Source organism: Bos taurus, chromosome 13 (assembly GCF_002263795.3).
Source record: "Bos taurus isolate L1 Dominette 01449 registration number 42190680 breed Hereford chromosome 13, ARS-UCD2.0, whole genome shotgun sequence".
Classification (NCBI taxonomy): domain Eukaryota; kingdom Metazoa; phylum Chordata; class Mammalia; order Artiodactyla; family Bovidae; genus Bos; species Bos taurus.
Window position 1 is genome coordinate 54,852,921 of NC_037340.1, and position 13,462 is coordinate 54,866,382.

The 13,462-nt window shown below is 59.2% G+C and overlaps 1 protein-coding gene across 2 annotated transcripts; it reads left to right on the forward strand.

Annotated features, from left to right (window-relative positions):
• The first annotated feature begins 815 nt into the window (after positions 1–815).
• CABLES2 (Cdk5 and Abl enzyme substrate 2) lies at positions 816–13,462 on the forward strand. Of its 2 annotated transcripts, none has more exons than XM_002692411.5 (10): positions 816–1,339; positions 5,719–5,790; positions 5,864–5,956; positions 7,101–7,178; positions 7,448–7,556; positions 7,931–8,096; positions 8,448–8,551; positions 8,668–8,774; positions 11,048–11,252; positions 11,372–13,462. In XM_002692411.5, exons 1-10 carry the CDS (start codon positions 831–833, stop codon positions 11,510–11,512), a joined length of 1,584 nt encoding a protein of 527 aa, XP_002692457.2. In that variant the 5' UTR covers positions 816–830; the 3' UTR covers positions 11,513–13,462. The 2 variants fall into 2 exon arrangements, with proteins under 2 accessions (XP_002692457.2, XP_024856899.2); XM_025001131.2 differs by having other exon boundaries at positions 5,722–5,790.

Here is a 13,462-nt window from a genome sequence, read left to right on the forward strand (position 1 = left end):
CATTGCATGGGGAGCATTCACAGAGCTGTGTGGCAGATTTCATGGCGAGTGCCCAGTCTTCAGCCTCCAGGTAGACCCAGCACGGTGACATTCCCTGGCTGAGCCGCTCAGCCCTGACAATATCCTGAGGTCACAGTCGCTGTCCCCACTTGAAGGATGAGTAAACCTACAGGCAGAAAGCTGGACAGAGCAGGCCAGTGCCATACAGGTGGCTATACGACCCTGCCCGGCAGGACGCAGGTGGGCTCCTGAGCATGAAGCCACTGGCTCTGGAGTCTGGGTCGGCAACAGAAGGCCTGGTACCCCGTAGACTCAAGGTCACTTTGCTGCTGAGGGATAGAAGTGTAGGACTCTGCCTGGGGCGGAAACTCCAGCATCACCCTGCCTGCCACCCCAAGCAGGTGCCTTCTTCCCTTGGGCCTGCGGTTTTCAGCCACTGGAGGAGACCAGGTGGCATCGACGGTCATTCTTGAAGCTCCTCGAGGGGCCACCCAGACTTCTGATGGCGGGTGCCACAGCTCCAGTCCTGCACCTCAGCCCCACCCTCCTGCAAAGACACATACCCTGAGAGGGGAAGTGGAGCCTAAAGACAGGCTCGACGGAAGCTGACCATGAACGCCGCAGCCCAGCAAAAGGAATAGGGCACTGGAGTCCGGGGGCCGCGACTTCCGAGCCGGGGACTCGAACCCGGGGCCACGCCGCCACTCGCCCCGAGTCAGGCCTCGCGGGCCCAGCCGCAGGCAGACTGGCGGCTCCTAGATCCCCAGGGCAGCATGAGAACCGCCTCTAGGACCCAGGGGAGCGCCCCGCCCCCGGCTCCGCGATGGCCAATGGGCGAGCGCGATGGCGGTATATTTGCATGCGGGTGCACCACGGCCAATCGGCGGCGGGCCCGGGCGCGTGCGCGAGCGGGCGGGCGGCGGCAGGCGGCCGGCTGGCTTAGTCGGAGGATGGCCGCAGCCGCGGCGGGTGGAGCGCCGGGCACGTCCTCCGGCCCCACCGCCAGGGCAGCGCCACAGGCGCTGCGGAGGCGCGGGGACTCACGGCGCCGCCAGGCCGCGCTCTTCTTCCTCAACAATATCTCCCTGGACGGGCGGCCCCCGAGCCTGGGCCCCGGGGGAGAGAAGCCCCCGCCGCCGCCGCCACCGCCCACCGAGACCCGCGAGCCTCCGGCGCCACCACCGCCTCCGCCACCGCCGCCCCCCGCGCCCCCCGCCGGCCTGCCCCTGCCCGGGCCCGGAGGCAGGACCCCAGCGCCCCAGGGCCTGCTCAGCCCCGCTCCCGCGCCCACCGGCTTGGGCCTCGGCCTCGGCCTGGGCCTGGACGGGCAGCGCCAAAGGTGAGTGCGGCCCGGGTCACCTGGAACCTGGGGGCGGCGGAGTGGCCCGAGGCTGGATCAGCGCGGGGGTCGGGGTCACCTGGCCCAGGGTTCAGGGTTGGGGTAACTGGGCTTCGGATCAGTGGAGTGGCCCTGGCTGGGTCAACGCAGAGGCTGAGGTAGCTTAGGGGCCTGGCAGCCCAGGACATAGGGTTGGAGTGACCTGGGGCCATCAACATAGTGGGCAGGGTGGCGAGGTGGCCGTGGGCTGGCTCAATTCGTTAACACGGGGCTGAGGTGACCTACTGAAAACCAGGATCAGCCCATGACACAGGGCTGGAGTGACCTATCAGCATAGGACTTGGAGATCAGGAGGTAACCCTGATCCCCTGTGAGCCCCAGACACATGTTGGGGTGTTGAGGGACAGAGACTTAGGGTGTCCTGGGTCTTGCCAGCCCCGGAAGGGAGTCTTGCCTGGGCCCCTCCCCAGACTAAGGTGTCAGAGTCAGGGGTCTTCTGGGATCTGTCAACCACCTGGACATGTATGTTAGGGTTTCCTTGCGCCTTGTTGATCCCCAGACTTAAGGGTCATGGTCCCCTTAATCCTGCCACCCCTGAATACGGGGTCAGGGTCTTCTCAATTTTGTCAGACCCCGAACACAGGTCAGGGTTCCCTCAACCCTTGTCAGCCCCCAGACACGGAGCCCTGTCTGCTCCAGACACACACACCCCTCCCCAGCCCATTTCATAAGTTCACTGGACACGGGACTCATAAACGTCCACCATACGTTCCCCTTTGTTCTCTGAACTGGGCGAACCCCTCTGTGGGCCAGGGATCTTCCCTGCACTGTGACCTCTCCCCAGAGTCTCCCACACTGGCCCAGACTCCCAGCCCACAGCTGGTGGTCCCTGGAGCCCCCCATCACCCTCTCCTCCTTTGTCCTCTCTGAGCTCAGTGTCCCTGGGCCCATCACATCCCAGGTCACAGGCACTTTCCCTGCCCTTCACCCATCTCAGAGCCTCCCTGACCCTGAGCCCTGCCCCTCTAGTCTGTGCCCCCTGCCCACATGCTCTGGCTGCTGGACACCCCACTTCCTTCCCCCAGAGACCCTTTCACGGGCCCTGGAGGTATGCAGGGTCTCGCAGCTGGTGCTGCACGTGGGTGGGCCCAGACCTTGAACTCACCGCAGTCCCCTGGTGTCCAGAGGCTCTTCTTACCTGGAGGTCATGACGGCTGCACTGGCTGTCGTTGCCTCGCAGCCCTGGTCTCAGGCAGTTCCAGGTGACAGGTTCTTCTGAGGGACTTCGGTTGGGAGGTGGAGGCCAGGGTATGGTGCTTGTGGCTAGATTTCTTGACTCTACATTCGGAGTCCTTCTGAGTGGCCCTGAGGCCACTGTCACACTACGTAGGTAGACTTCAGCAAGAGCTGCATCTGCACAGGCTAAGAAGCCTGATCCTGTCCGCAGATGAGCCTGGCCAGGGCTCCGAAGGGAGTCGGGGGCTGGTTGGGACAGAGTGGTCTGTTTGTCCCAAAAGTGGCAGTAAGTGTACCATGTCCCTGGGGAGATAGGGCTGCTTACCTGACGGGACTGAGAGGAGTAAAGACTGCTTTCTCCGTGGAAGTCACTCCACTTTAAAACAGCTCCAAAGCCTGCTTGTCCTCGGCTGGCAGACTCCCACAAAGTGGTCCTGTCTCCTGGTGGCCCTCAACCCAAGGACAGTTTCCTGGTCACACCAGGTCTCCTTCAAGCCACTCTAGGGCAGAGCGGCACAGCTGTCTGCTGTGTGAGGCCCTCACTCCCACTTGGCCTTCACATCCTCGGTCAGATGTCCCTCTTGCCCTTCAGGCTGCACCTGCCCATGCAGACTCTGCCCCGCCTCGGTTTCTGCTGCCGAGCCCAGGCCCCCGCCCTTGGGTCTGACGGATGGAGGGTTCCTGGGGTGGGCACTGTCTGTTTCTCTCTGCTCCGGGAGTCCAGAGGCAGGGCTGTGGATAGTCACTGCTGAGTGTGGGAGGGTGGCTGGCCTAGCGAAGTAGGCTGCCAGCTACTGGCTGTGGGCTTCAAAGGACACTTGTTCTGGGCATGGAGAGAGTGCTGAGGGTCTTTTCCCAAAGTCTGTGTCATGAGAAGGGTGGTCTGAGCCAGGCTCTGGGAACAGACCTGGTTGGAATTCTGACTCCACTGTTTATGAGCTCTGTGACTTGGAGCAGGTGAAACCGCCTCTCTGAACCTCAGTTTGCTTCCCTGTGAAATGGGTTTGTGTTAAGTACTACCGGCCAGAGGGGCTGTTAAAATCAGATGGATGGCCAGGCTCAGCAAGGGTGGCTTGGCCAGACCAGGGCCAGGGAATGGAGACTCTTGTTACATCCAGGTTGCCCAGGGCATGCTCACAGCTCGGCTCACGGTGGAGAGTTGGTGTGCCACACTCAGGCAGTCTGGTGTGGCTTTTTCGCTGAGCCAGGGAGTGAATCCTCAGAACCCTTACTTTCTTCGCTTGAACTTCAGACTCCCTAGAATTTTCTTTTCATATCAACTCTGTGGTCACTTAACACTTGGCAGGTTCCAGGCTTCCCCAGCTGGCCAGAAGCGGGCGTTCAGGTGCTCTGCCTGCCCCACCAGGCCTGTGCCCTCCTGCTCCGCCGCGGCGTCGCACTCCCCTCCCCTGTGGAAAGCCTGGCAGCCTCATGCAGCAGCAGGGTTCCCTCTGGCAATCTTGGAAAGCCTCGTCCCAGCAGGGCTCTCAGCCTCCCTCAGGCTGCAAGCCTCTCCTCTGGAGTGGGAGTGGGGAAGGAGGCAGGAAAGCAGCAGCCCCTCACTTGGCTGGCCTGGTCTGTGCTCAGAATTCACGGTGCCATTGTCAGCGCTGTCCCTGTCTCTGCACCCAGACACTGGCCAGGTTCAGGGAAGGAGCCCTGAGAACACGGAGTGGCCTTGATTCCAGCGCCCCTGCCGTGGTCAGGAGGGCAGCAGGTGGCAGAGTCTGGTAGCAGAGGCTGGTGCACAGAGCTCGTGGGATGCAGCTGCCAGGCCCACCCCAACCAGCTCTGTGCCTCAGTTTGGCCCCTGTATACTAAGGGCTGTGAGGACTGACTTGATGTGTAAGATGCTTAAAATAAGGAAAGATAAAAGGAGACAGCGATGAAGACAGCGATGCATGAAACCAGCTGGGCTCAGGTGCTCAGCTTGCTGAGGGGAGAGGCCTCTCCTGCAGGGACCCAAGACCAGCAGGAGGAGCCAGGTCAGAGGTCAAGCAGCCTATAGGCTTTGGGGTGTGGGCGCTTATTGTGCCAAGGGCCCATGGCATCGCCAGGCGCCTCCATGGAGAGCGCCGCTGGCCCAGGCCCTGTCAGTGAGGTCCCAGGTGTGCAGGAGCCACTGGGCCCCACCTGGGAAATTACCTGAGGAAGAGAGCCTGAGAAAGCCACACGGGACTGCTCCTGGGGCCTCTGAGCCTGCCTGTGGGGCGTGACGCACACACCTCCCCAGGGATGGTTTTGTCTCCACTGGGCCAGCTTCGCTGCCCGGCTCGGGTCCTTTCTGAATGTCCACCTCCAGCAGGGTACCGTCTCAGGCCAGGGCAGGTCCTGCCTCATCGCCGACTGTGGGTCAGTGCTTACCCAGCCCCTACCTGGGGCATTCCCGGTTGCTGGGCAACAGGCAGGAATGGACAGTACTGAGACACGGTCCCAGGATCACGGGTGATGCCAGGGCTGCTGCCCGTGGGAGGATGAGGGCCACATGTGAGCTGAGCATCCAGTTGAGGGTGATATAGCCACGGGAGGACCTGGAAAAGGAGGGTCCAAATGGAGGGAACCCCGGCAAGGGCCCTGAGGCAGAGGAAGGGCTGGCACAAGGAGTGGAGGGCAGTGAGGGTGGCCTGGCTGAGGGGGAGAGGCTCCTGGGTGTCCCTGGCCGGGGACTGAGCGAGCTGTGTCAGTGCTGGTGGTAGCTCCACTCACTGAGATGGGCAGAGCGGGTTGGCAGGACTTGTGCTTGTCTGCCCTTCAGCCCTGCAGAGCCGCTGCCAGGCCCCCATGTCCCCTTTCCAGGCTTCCACTAGGCCCCTTCCAGAGGTACTTCCACCTGCAGCCTGCTGTGGGCACGCATGACCTGTCTCACCCCATTCCTAGGCCCGAGGGAGCTCTCGGGACCCCTAGGCTGAGCTTCGAGAGGCAGTGGGCAGACCAGGGCATGCCCAGCCTTTCATCTCAGCACTCCGCCCCACCTCAGGCTCTTCTGGCCTCGGGTGGCCCTTCCTAGCACTCAGGTCTGCCTGCAGACCTGCTTCCGGCCCATGGCCTGGGCCCCCTCCCCGAGAGCAGAGCACGGTACCGAGGCAGCCTGCCGTCTGCCTCCTGAGGCCCCGCCCCCTGAGGCCCTTCTGTCCTCCTCACAGAAGGCGTGTGGCATCCCAACGCTGCTCCCTCGAGTTTCTGGAAGACACGGTGGGATGTCCCTCGGGTCAAAGGTAAGGACCCCGCCTCTCTCCTGGGGCCAGGATGGGTCTGGGAGGGGCAGAGTGACCTGCTTTTCACCTGCAGAACCAAACACATATCCGGATCCCCGAGACACAAGGGCCTGAAAAAGACACACTTCATCAAGAACATGCGGCAGTACGACACCAGGAACAGCAGGTATGGGCGCGCGGCCCACCATGTCCTCCCTCCAGCCCTGTGGGACCTCGTCCTGCCTGTGTCAGCAGCCCTGTCCTCCTTCAGCTCAGGGGACTCGTCCCCACAGCCCGTCCCTTGTCCCCTTGGAAGTGAGCCCTCCTTCCCTCCCACCCACCTCCGTTCATATTCCCTGAGCGCCGGAGTCCACAGCACGTCCTGGGCGAGGGGCCGCCCAGTAGACTCTGGTCTTGAGTAGAAATGCTGAACGTTGAGAACACAGTGGGGACGGGCAAAGTGGTGGGGTGGCCAGGAGAGAAGGAAACACAGAGGGTACCTGGCTTCCCTGAGCCGGGCGCACAGCCCTCAGAGGCCCTGTGTTGGAGATGCCGGGTCCCTGGTGCCTACGTCCCTCACGCCCTACCCTCCTTGCCCTGAGGCCATCGTCCTGACCCTGAGTAACCCTTCCTGCTGGAGGCTGTGCCCAGGTACCCACAAGGTAGCCCTACTTGGGGAGTGCTGAGTCTTCCCCATGGTGGCCGTAGCTCAGACAGTCCAGGACCCCAACACTGTCCCCATGATGGGCTCCGTCTGGTGCTTAGGAGCAGGCCCCAGGCAGACTGAGTGCTAGCCTGGCCAGGAAAGGGGTCTCCTACCATCATCCTCCCTGCTGGACTGGGGCTGGGCCAGGCAGAGCTGTGCCCAGAGGGAGGAAAGGCCAGCCCTCCTGCCATGTGCCCCACATAGGGCCCCTCTCGGGCCACTTTGGCTTCAGACTTGGAAGTTGGGGCTTCCTGATGCTCTTAGGCTCCTGCCCTCCTGGGATGCCTGCGGACTGGCTCCTTCAGCCAGCCAGTCCTTGGGGCCATGCCTCTGCTGTCCTGCACCGCCTGTTCTCTCCTGGATGACCTAGCCTCCGGCTTCCACCCTGCCTGCAGTGTTGTGCGTCATGTGGGAGGGCTGCGCTCACTGAGGGGACGAGACACAATGCCCTGAAGCTCCTAGAAAGACCGGTGAAAGCTGGGCGGCCAGATGGACCCACCCTGGCTACTGGGCCCCCTTAGCTGGGCATCCCCTGACCCTTGGGACAAAGCCCAGCCTTAATCCAGGCAGGAAGGGGTCTCCTGGGAAATGCCAGCCACCCTGTTCTGACCCGTTCCTCCTGCAGGATCGTGCTGATCTGCGCCAGACGGTCCTTGTGCGCGGCCTTCTCAGTCCTACCCTATGGAGAAGGCCTGCGAGTCAGGTGAGTGGCTGACCCCCACCCAGTGGGGGCTCCACACCCTCGCAGCTTTATCCAGGGGCCAGCAGACCAGCTTCTGCTCAAGCTTCTCAGGGGCTCCAAAGGCCCTGTGGGTCCTGGTTCTCTGGGAGGTGCTGCTAGACATGGGTACCTGGGACATTTCCTGCTCAAGGGTATGGAGGTGGGAGTGCTGCCAGCCTCAGGCTCAGCTCCCAGCCTCCGTGAGGTCGGCGGTGGAGAGTGGCAGCTGTGTACCGTCCTATGCGTTGCAGTGACCTGAGATTGGACAGCCAGAAGCAAAGACACCCATCTGGCGGCGTTTCTGTGTCTTCCGAGATGGTCTTCCAGTTGGAAGGTGTTGAGCTGGGGGCAGATGGAAAGGTGGGAGCTGGCGCCGTGCTCAGCGGGAGCACAGGGCTTATGCACGTCTTCCGGGAAAGTAGACTCAAAGATGTGTTCGACTGAAATCCTCTAAAGTGTGAGGTCGCTGTGGGAGGAGGCCAAGAAGCCTGTGCAGACCAGTTTGGTGGCTGGGTGACAAGATCGGCTCTAGTGGTGAGGGTGAGGGGCTCAGGACTCCTGGACCAGAAGTTCCAGCTGCAGATCCCAGTGAAGGATGGGGCATTCTGGAACCCCCGAGGGAGTGAGCAGCATCAGTCCTGGGTAGTGGGAGCTGTGGCAGCCGGGAGGGAGCTCACTGGATCTCTGGTCTTGGACGGGGCGGCAGGGCTGAGCCTGATGCCCTGCCTCTCCAGGTTGTGTCTTACGCCAAGTTCCTGTACCCCACCAATGCCCTGGTCACGCTCAAGCCAGACAGCCACGGCCCAGCGCCTCAGCCTCGGCCCAGCGTGCCCCGCACTCTGCTGGGGTCCCGCTGCAAACCCGTCCCACCCAGGGCAGCACCAGCCGGCTCGGAGCTAGGTAGCCAAGGGCCCTGACCTGGGGCAGGACAGATGGCCCCAGGTGTCACATCCCAGCCCATGGTCCTTGGGGAGGAGGCTTGGGGAGCAGGCTGGCCATGACCTCTCAGGAGAGTGGGACCCTCACCAATGGCTCCAGGGGTCCTTCGTCATCAGGACTCCCTTCGTCCCACCCAGCCCCAGGAGAGAGGACCACGCCTGGAGCCCCTGAACCCCACTCTCCTTGTCCTACAATGACACCTTCCACCCAGCTGCCCCCTGGCGCTGACAGACCTGCCCCAGGCTGGGGTCGGCATAACCGCTGACCCAAGCTCTGGGCTCGTGGTGGGTCAGGGCTGCCCTCTGCCCGCAGGGGCTGACGCAGGGGATGCCCTGGAGTACAACCCCAATCTGCTAGATGACCCTCAGTGGCCCTGCGGCAAGCACAAGCGTGTGCTCATCTTCGCGTCCTACATGGTAGGGGGGTCGCCCCTGGGGGCGGCTGAGGGGTCAGCACTGAAGGGGTGTGCAGCCGCCTCCCCTGGCTGGGCAGGTGCCCCCAAGCTGCATGGGGATGGTCTTCTCTGCTGCAGACGACGGTGATTGAGTACGTGAAGCCCTCCGACCTCAAGAAGGACATGAATGAGACCTTCCGGGAGAAGTTCCCCCACATCAGGCTGACGCTGAGCAAGATCAGGAGGTGAGGAGGCCTTGGTTGTCCCCAAGCCTGTGGCATCCCCGTGCCCACAGCCCAGCCAGCTCAGCCCTTCTCTCCTATCCCCCATGGAGTCCTGAGCTTGAGAAACCCAAGGCCCCTCTCCTAAGCCCACCCTCCTTCTGTCCAGCTCGACCAACCCCGGCAGCTCCCTGCCACCTCCTTGGTCAGGCGCCCTCAGTTCAGTTCAGTTCAGTCGCTCAGTTGTGTCCAACTCGTTGCGACCCATGAATCACAGCATGCCAGGCCTCCCTGTCCATCACCAACTCTCGGAGTTTACCCAAACTCATGTCCATCGAGTCGGTAATGCCATCCAGCCATCTCATCCTCTGTTGTTTCCTTCTCCTCCTGCCCCCAATCCCTCCCAGCATCAGGGTCTTTTCCAGTGAGTCAACTCTTCGCATAAGGTGGCCAAAGAATTGGAGTTTCAGCTTTAGCATCAGTCCTTCCATTGAACACCCAGGACTGATCTCCTTTAGGATGGACTGGTTGGATCTCCTTGCAGTCCAAGGGACTCTCAAAGAGTCTCCTCCAACACCACAGTTCAAAAGCATCAATTCTTCGGCTCTCAGCCTTCTTCACAGTCCAACTGTCATATCCATACATGACCATAGGAAAAACCATAACCTTGACTAGATGGACCTTTGTTGACAAAGTAATGTCTCTGTTTTTGAATATGCTATCCAGGTTGGTCATAACTTTGCTTCCAAGGAGTAAGCGTCTTTTAATTTCATGGCTGCAGTCACCATCTGCAGTGATTTTGGAGCCCCAAAAATTAGTCTGACACTGTTTCCACTGTTTCCCCATCTATTTCCCATGAAGTGATGGGACCAGATGCCATGATCTTCGTTTTCTGAATGTTGAGCTTTAAGCCAACTTTTTCACTTTACTCTTTCACTTTCATCAAGAGGCTTTTTAGTTCCTCTTCACTTTCTGCCATGAGGGTGGTATCATCTGCATATCTGAGATTATTGATATTTCTCCCGGCAATCTTGATTCCAGCTTGTGCTTCTTCCAGACCAGTCTTTCTCATGATGTACTCTGCATATAAGTTAAATAAGCAGGGTGACAATATACAGCCTTGATGTACGCCTTTATTTGGAACCAGTCTGTTGTTCCATGTCCAGTTCTAACTGTTGCTTCCTGACCTGCATATATAGGTTTCTCAAGAGGCAGGTCAGGTGGTCTGGTATTCCCATCTCTTTCAGAATTTTCCGCAGTTTATTGTGATCCACACAGTCAAAGGTTTTGGCATAGTCCATAAAGCAAAAATAGATGTTTTTCTGGAACTCTCTTGCTTTTTCGATGATCCAGAGGATGTTGGCAATTTGATCTCTGGTTCCTTTGCCTTTTCTGAAACTAGCTTGAACATCTGGAAGTTCATGGTTCACGTATTGCTGAAGCCTGGCTTGGAGAATTTTGAGCATTACTAGCGTGTGAGATGAGTGCAATTGTGCGGTAGTTTGAGCATTCTTTGGCATTGCCTTTCTTTGGGATTGGAATGAAAACTGACCTTTTCCAGTCCTGTGGCCACTGCTGAGTTTTCCAAATTTGCTGGCATATTGAGTGCAGCACTTTCACAGCATCGTCTTTCAGGATTTGAAATAGCTCAACTGGAATTCCATCACCTCCACTAGCTTTGTAGTGATGCTTTCTAAGGCCCACTTGACTTCGCATTCCAGGATGTCTGGCTCTAGGTGAGTGATCACACCATCGTGATTATCTGGGTCCTGAAGATCTTTTTTGTACAGTTCTTTTGTGTATTCTTGCCACCTCTTCTTAATATCTTCTGCTTCTGTTAGGTTCATACCATTTCTGTCCTTTATCGAGCCCTGGCTGCTGCTTATTCCTGCCCACACCTGCGGGGGGCCCCCACACCAGCGCCCACAGCCCCTGAGCCGGCCGCTGACCGTCCCCACCTGATCGGTAGGAGGTCAAGGCCCCACATGAGCTGCCCACACACCCCCTCGATGCCTTGGCACTGCCCTTCCCTCCCCACACTGGTCCCCTCGCTGCCACAGGAGGGCAGGGACCCAGTCCTCTGTGGTGTCCGTTTGTGGACAGTGCGGGTGCTGTGGGCCGAACAGTGACCAAGACCAGCCTGCCGCTGCCCCCGACCACCCCAGCTATGGGCCCTTGTGCTGGGCCGCGCCCTCCGGGAGGAAATGGCGATTTTCCCAGGGCCCAAAGACACGCCCCCCAAGCGGGGAGTGGCCACTTCCCAGCCCCACAGCCCGTGGCTCCGTGTGAACCCGCAGTTTGAAACGAGAGATGCGGAACCTGTCCGAGGAGTGTGGCTTGGAGCCCGTGACCGTGTCCATGGCCTATGTGTACTTTGAGAAGCTGGTGTTGCAGGGTAAGCTCAACAAGCAGAACCGCAAGCTATGCGCCGGCGCCTGCGTGCTGCTGGCCGCCAAGATCAGCAGCGACCTGCGCAAGAGCGACGTGAAGCAGCTCATCGACGTGAGTACGGGCCGCCCCCGCCCCTAACCCTCCGGGTCTCAGAGTAGGGCCCGGCCCCTACCCCTGGCCCGGCCCCTGAGGAGCGGCCCGGCTCAACCCCTCTTTCTTCTTGGACACAGAAGTTAGAAGAAAGGTTTCGGTTCAACCGACGGGATCTCATCGGCTTTGAGTTCACAGTGCTCGTGGCCTTGGAGCTCGCTCTGTACCTTCCTGAGAACCAGGTGTTACCTCATTACAGACGCCTCACACAGCAGTTCTAGCCGGCCAGCCTCCACACCCTGGCTTCCAGTCCTAAGCACACCACACCGCCACGGTACTTCTGAGAGCCCTTCTGCGTGCTGCTGAACAGACCTGGGGCTCTGTCAGTGCTTCTCATTTTCCTGTGCCTACGACTGCTCTGGCACCAGGACTTTGGTCTACAGCGTCCAGTGGTGTTATCCACCGTGCTTCTCCTCTGCGTCACCCAGCCTTCTGCTGCTGTCAGAGCCGCCGCGCTGTGTTTCGTGGAGGCCTGGGTTTCCAGACCCTACTGCAGACGCTGGATTGCTGGACTTAACCCATTGGAGCATTAATCTCGGCTATTTGGGGTTTTCGGAGGTGGAGACCGCACTGTGGAACCCCCCACCCCCTCAGCCCAGCCCCTAGGGGTGTCTGCCCACCTCCCCATATCCACAAGCAGAGCTCTGCATCAGCCTAAGCCAACGGGGGCAGACTCCTGGTTAGTTGTGATCTCATTTTTTACTCTCAGACCTCTGTTTTTTCAAGGATCGCGTCACTGTGAAGTCCTGAGGGCCCGGGTGGCAGGTACCCCAGCTGGCCTCTCCATGGAACCAGCCTGCACCACGCAGGGATCTGTCTCACCAGAAAACCCCACTTGCTTATGACACCCAGGACCTTCAGAATGACTGGATTGCTGGTTCTTGATCTTCCTAAGCAATATGGCGGTGGCGGGGGGAGGGGGGGATGTACTTATTATCATTTAGGATTTGGTTCTGTGGGTCTTTTTCTAAGGGAACAAAAACTGGTTAAACAAGGTCTGCTGAGGATGTGACCTGAACCACACTTGATCTTCCAAGCGGGGAGGAAGACAGACCACTTCAACTGTCCTGCTCACGAGGGTAAAGGCTCTGCCTTCCTCCCAGGCAGGAAGGGAAAGCCACCTTGGCCAGAGCAGTGGTCACACCAGGCAGACCCCAAAGGCTGGTCGTTGTCCAGGGCAGGCCTGTGTCCAGCTCGTCTGCCTCACCAGGCTACATGTTACCCAGTTCTTCCACTTGCTGCCCCACCATAAACACTGAAGACCTAGGACTGGAGCTTCTTCACCAGCCAGCTGCTCTCAGAAAGGACCGTGTCGGCTGGGCCATCAAGCTGCGTCCCACTATTGTCCCAAGAACCTCACTGGAGGGGTGCCGGGGTAGCCCCACACTGCATCCTGTCCATGTGGACTGGTCCTTCTGCAGAAGAGATGCCAGCCCTTATCAGCGCATTCCACCACCAGTAGCTCAGCAAGATCTCAGCCCAGGAGGGCACAGGGATCCCCGCAGGGGTGCAGAACAGCTGCCCTACCCCACTCGCTGCTCTTCCTTGGTCACTCGCTTAGGTTCAGGAGGACTGCAGGAAGGAATCCGAAGCTCAACTCTGTACCCAACCTTATTTATCGAGTGCCTCTTTCCTGTTCTCCCCCCAGGACACCCCCAAACTCTGATGTGCACCAAGGGGGCTTGAAAGATGAAGCTGCTAGGCCCCAGGCAATCCTTGAAGGTGTCCAGTATCTCAAGGATACTTCTGTTACAAGCACCTGAAGGGACCAACTTCCAAAATGTACATGCTGGTTTACAGTTAGCTTTGAGGAACACATCTTGAGAATTTCGGTACAAATGTTAGAATGGCAATACAGTGTTTATATAGTGAGAACTAGTCATTCACCAGGCCCTGTAACCTTCCCTTTAGTGTGTTGTGTCCTTGTTAATGTCAAGAGCTGCCACTGTGTGGTACTCAAGTGAAGCCAGTATTTAAGGAATTAAACTTCAGCCTGAACTGTCACCCCAGACACCTGTGTCCAAGGGGCTGGGGCTACTCCCTCAGTGCCTAGGAGGCACCATAGGCTTAAAATGTGTGCTAAGTGGCTGTCTGACCTCACTGTCAAGTGTCAAGGATCTGTTTGCAAAAATTAATGTATTTGTGCTTTAAGTAAAAATTTGGTTTTGCAA

Bases quoted from the DNA above. Each gene is read 5' to 3' on its own strand.
- CABLES2 (XM_002692411.5), top strand. From the start codon at position 831: ATGGGCGAGCGCGATGGCGGTATATTTGCATGCGGGTGCACCACGGCC. The intron at 8,552-8,667 runs GTAGGGGGGTCG...TCTCTGCTGCAG, and splicing joins TCATCTTCGCGTCCTACATG to ACGACGGTGATTGAGTACGT. The intron at 11,253-11,371 runs GTGAGTACGGGC...TCTTGGACACAG, and splicing joins ACGTGAAGCAGCTCATCGAC to AAGTTAGAAGAAAGGTTTCG.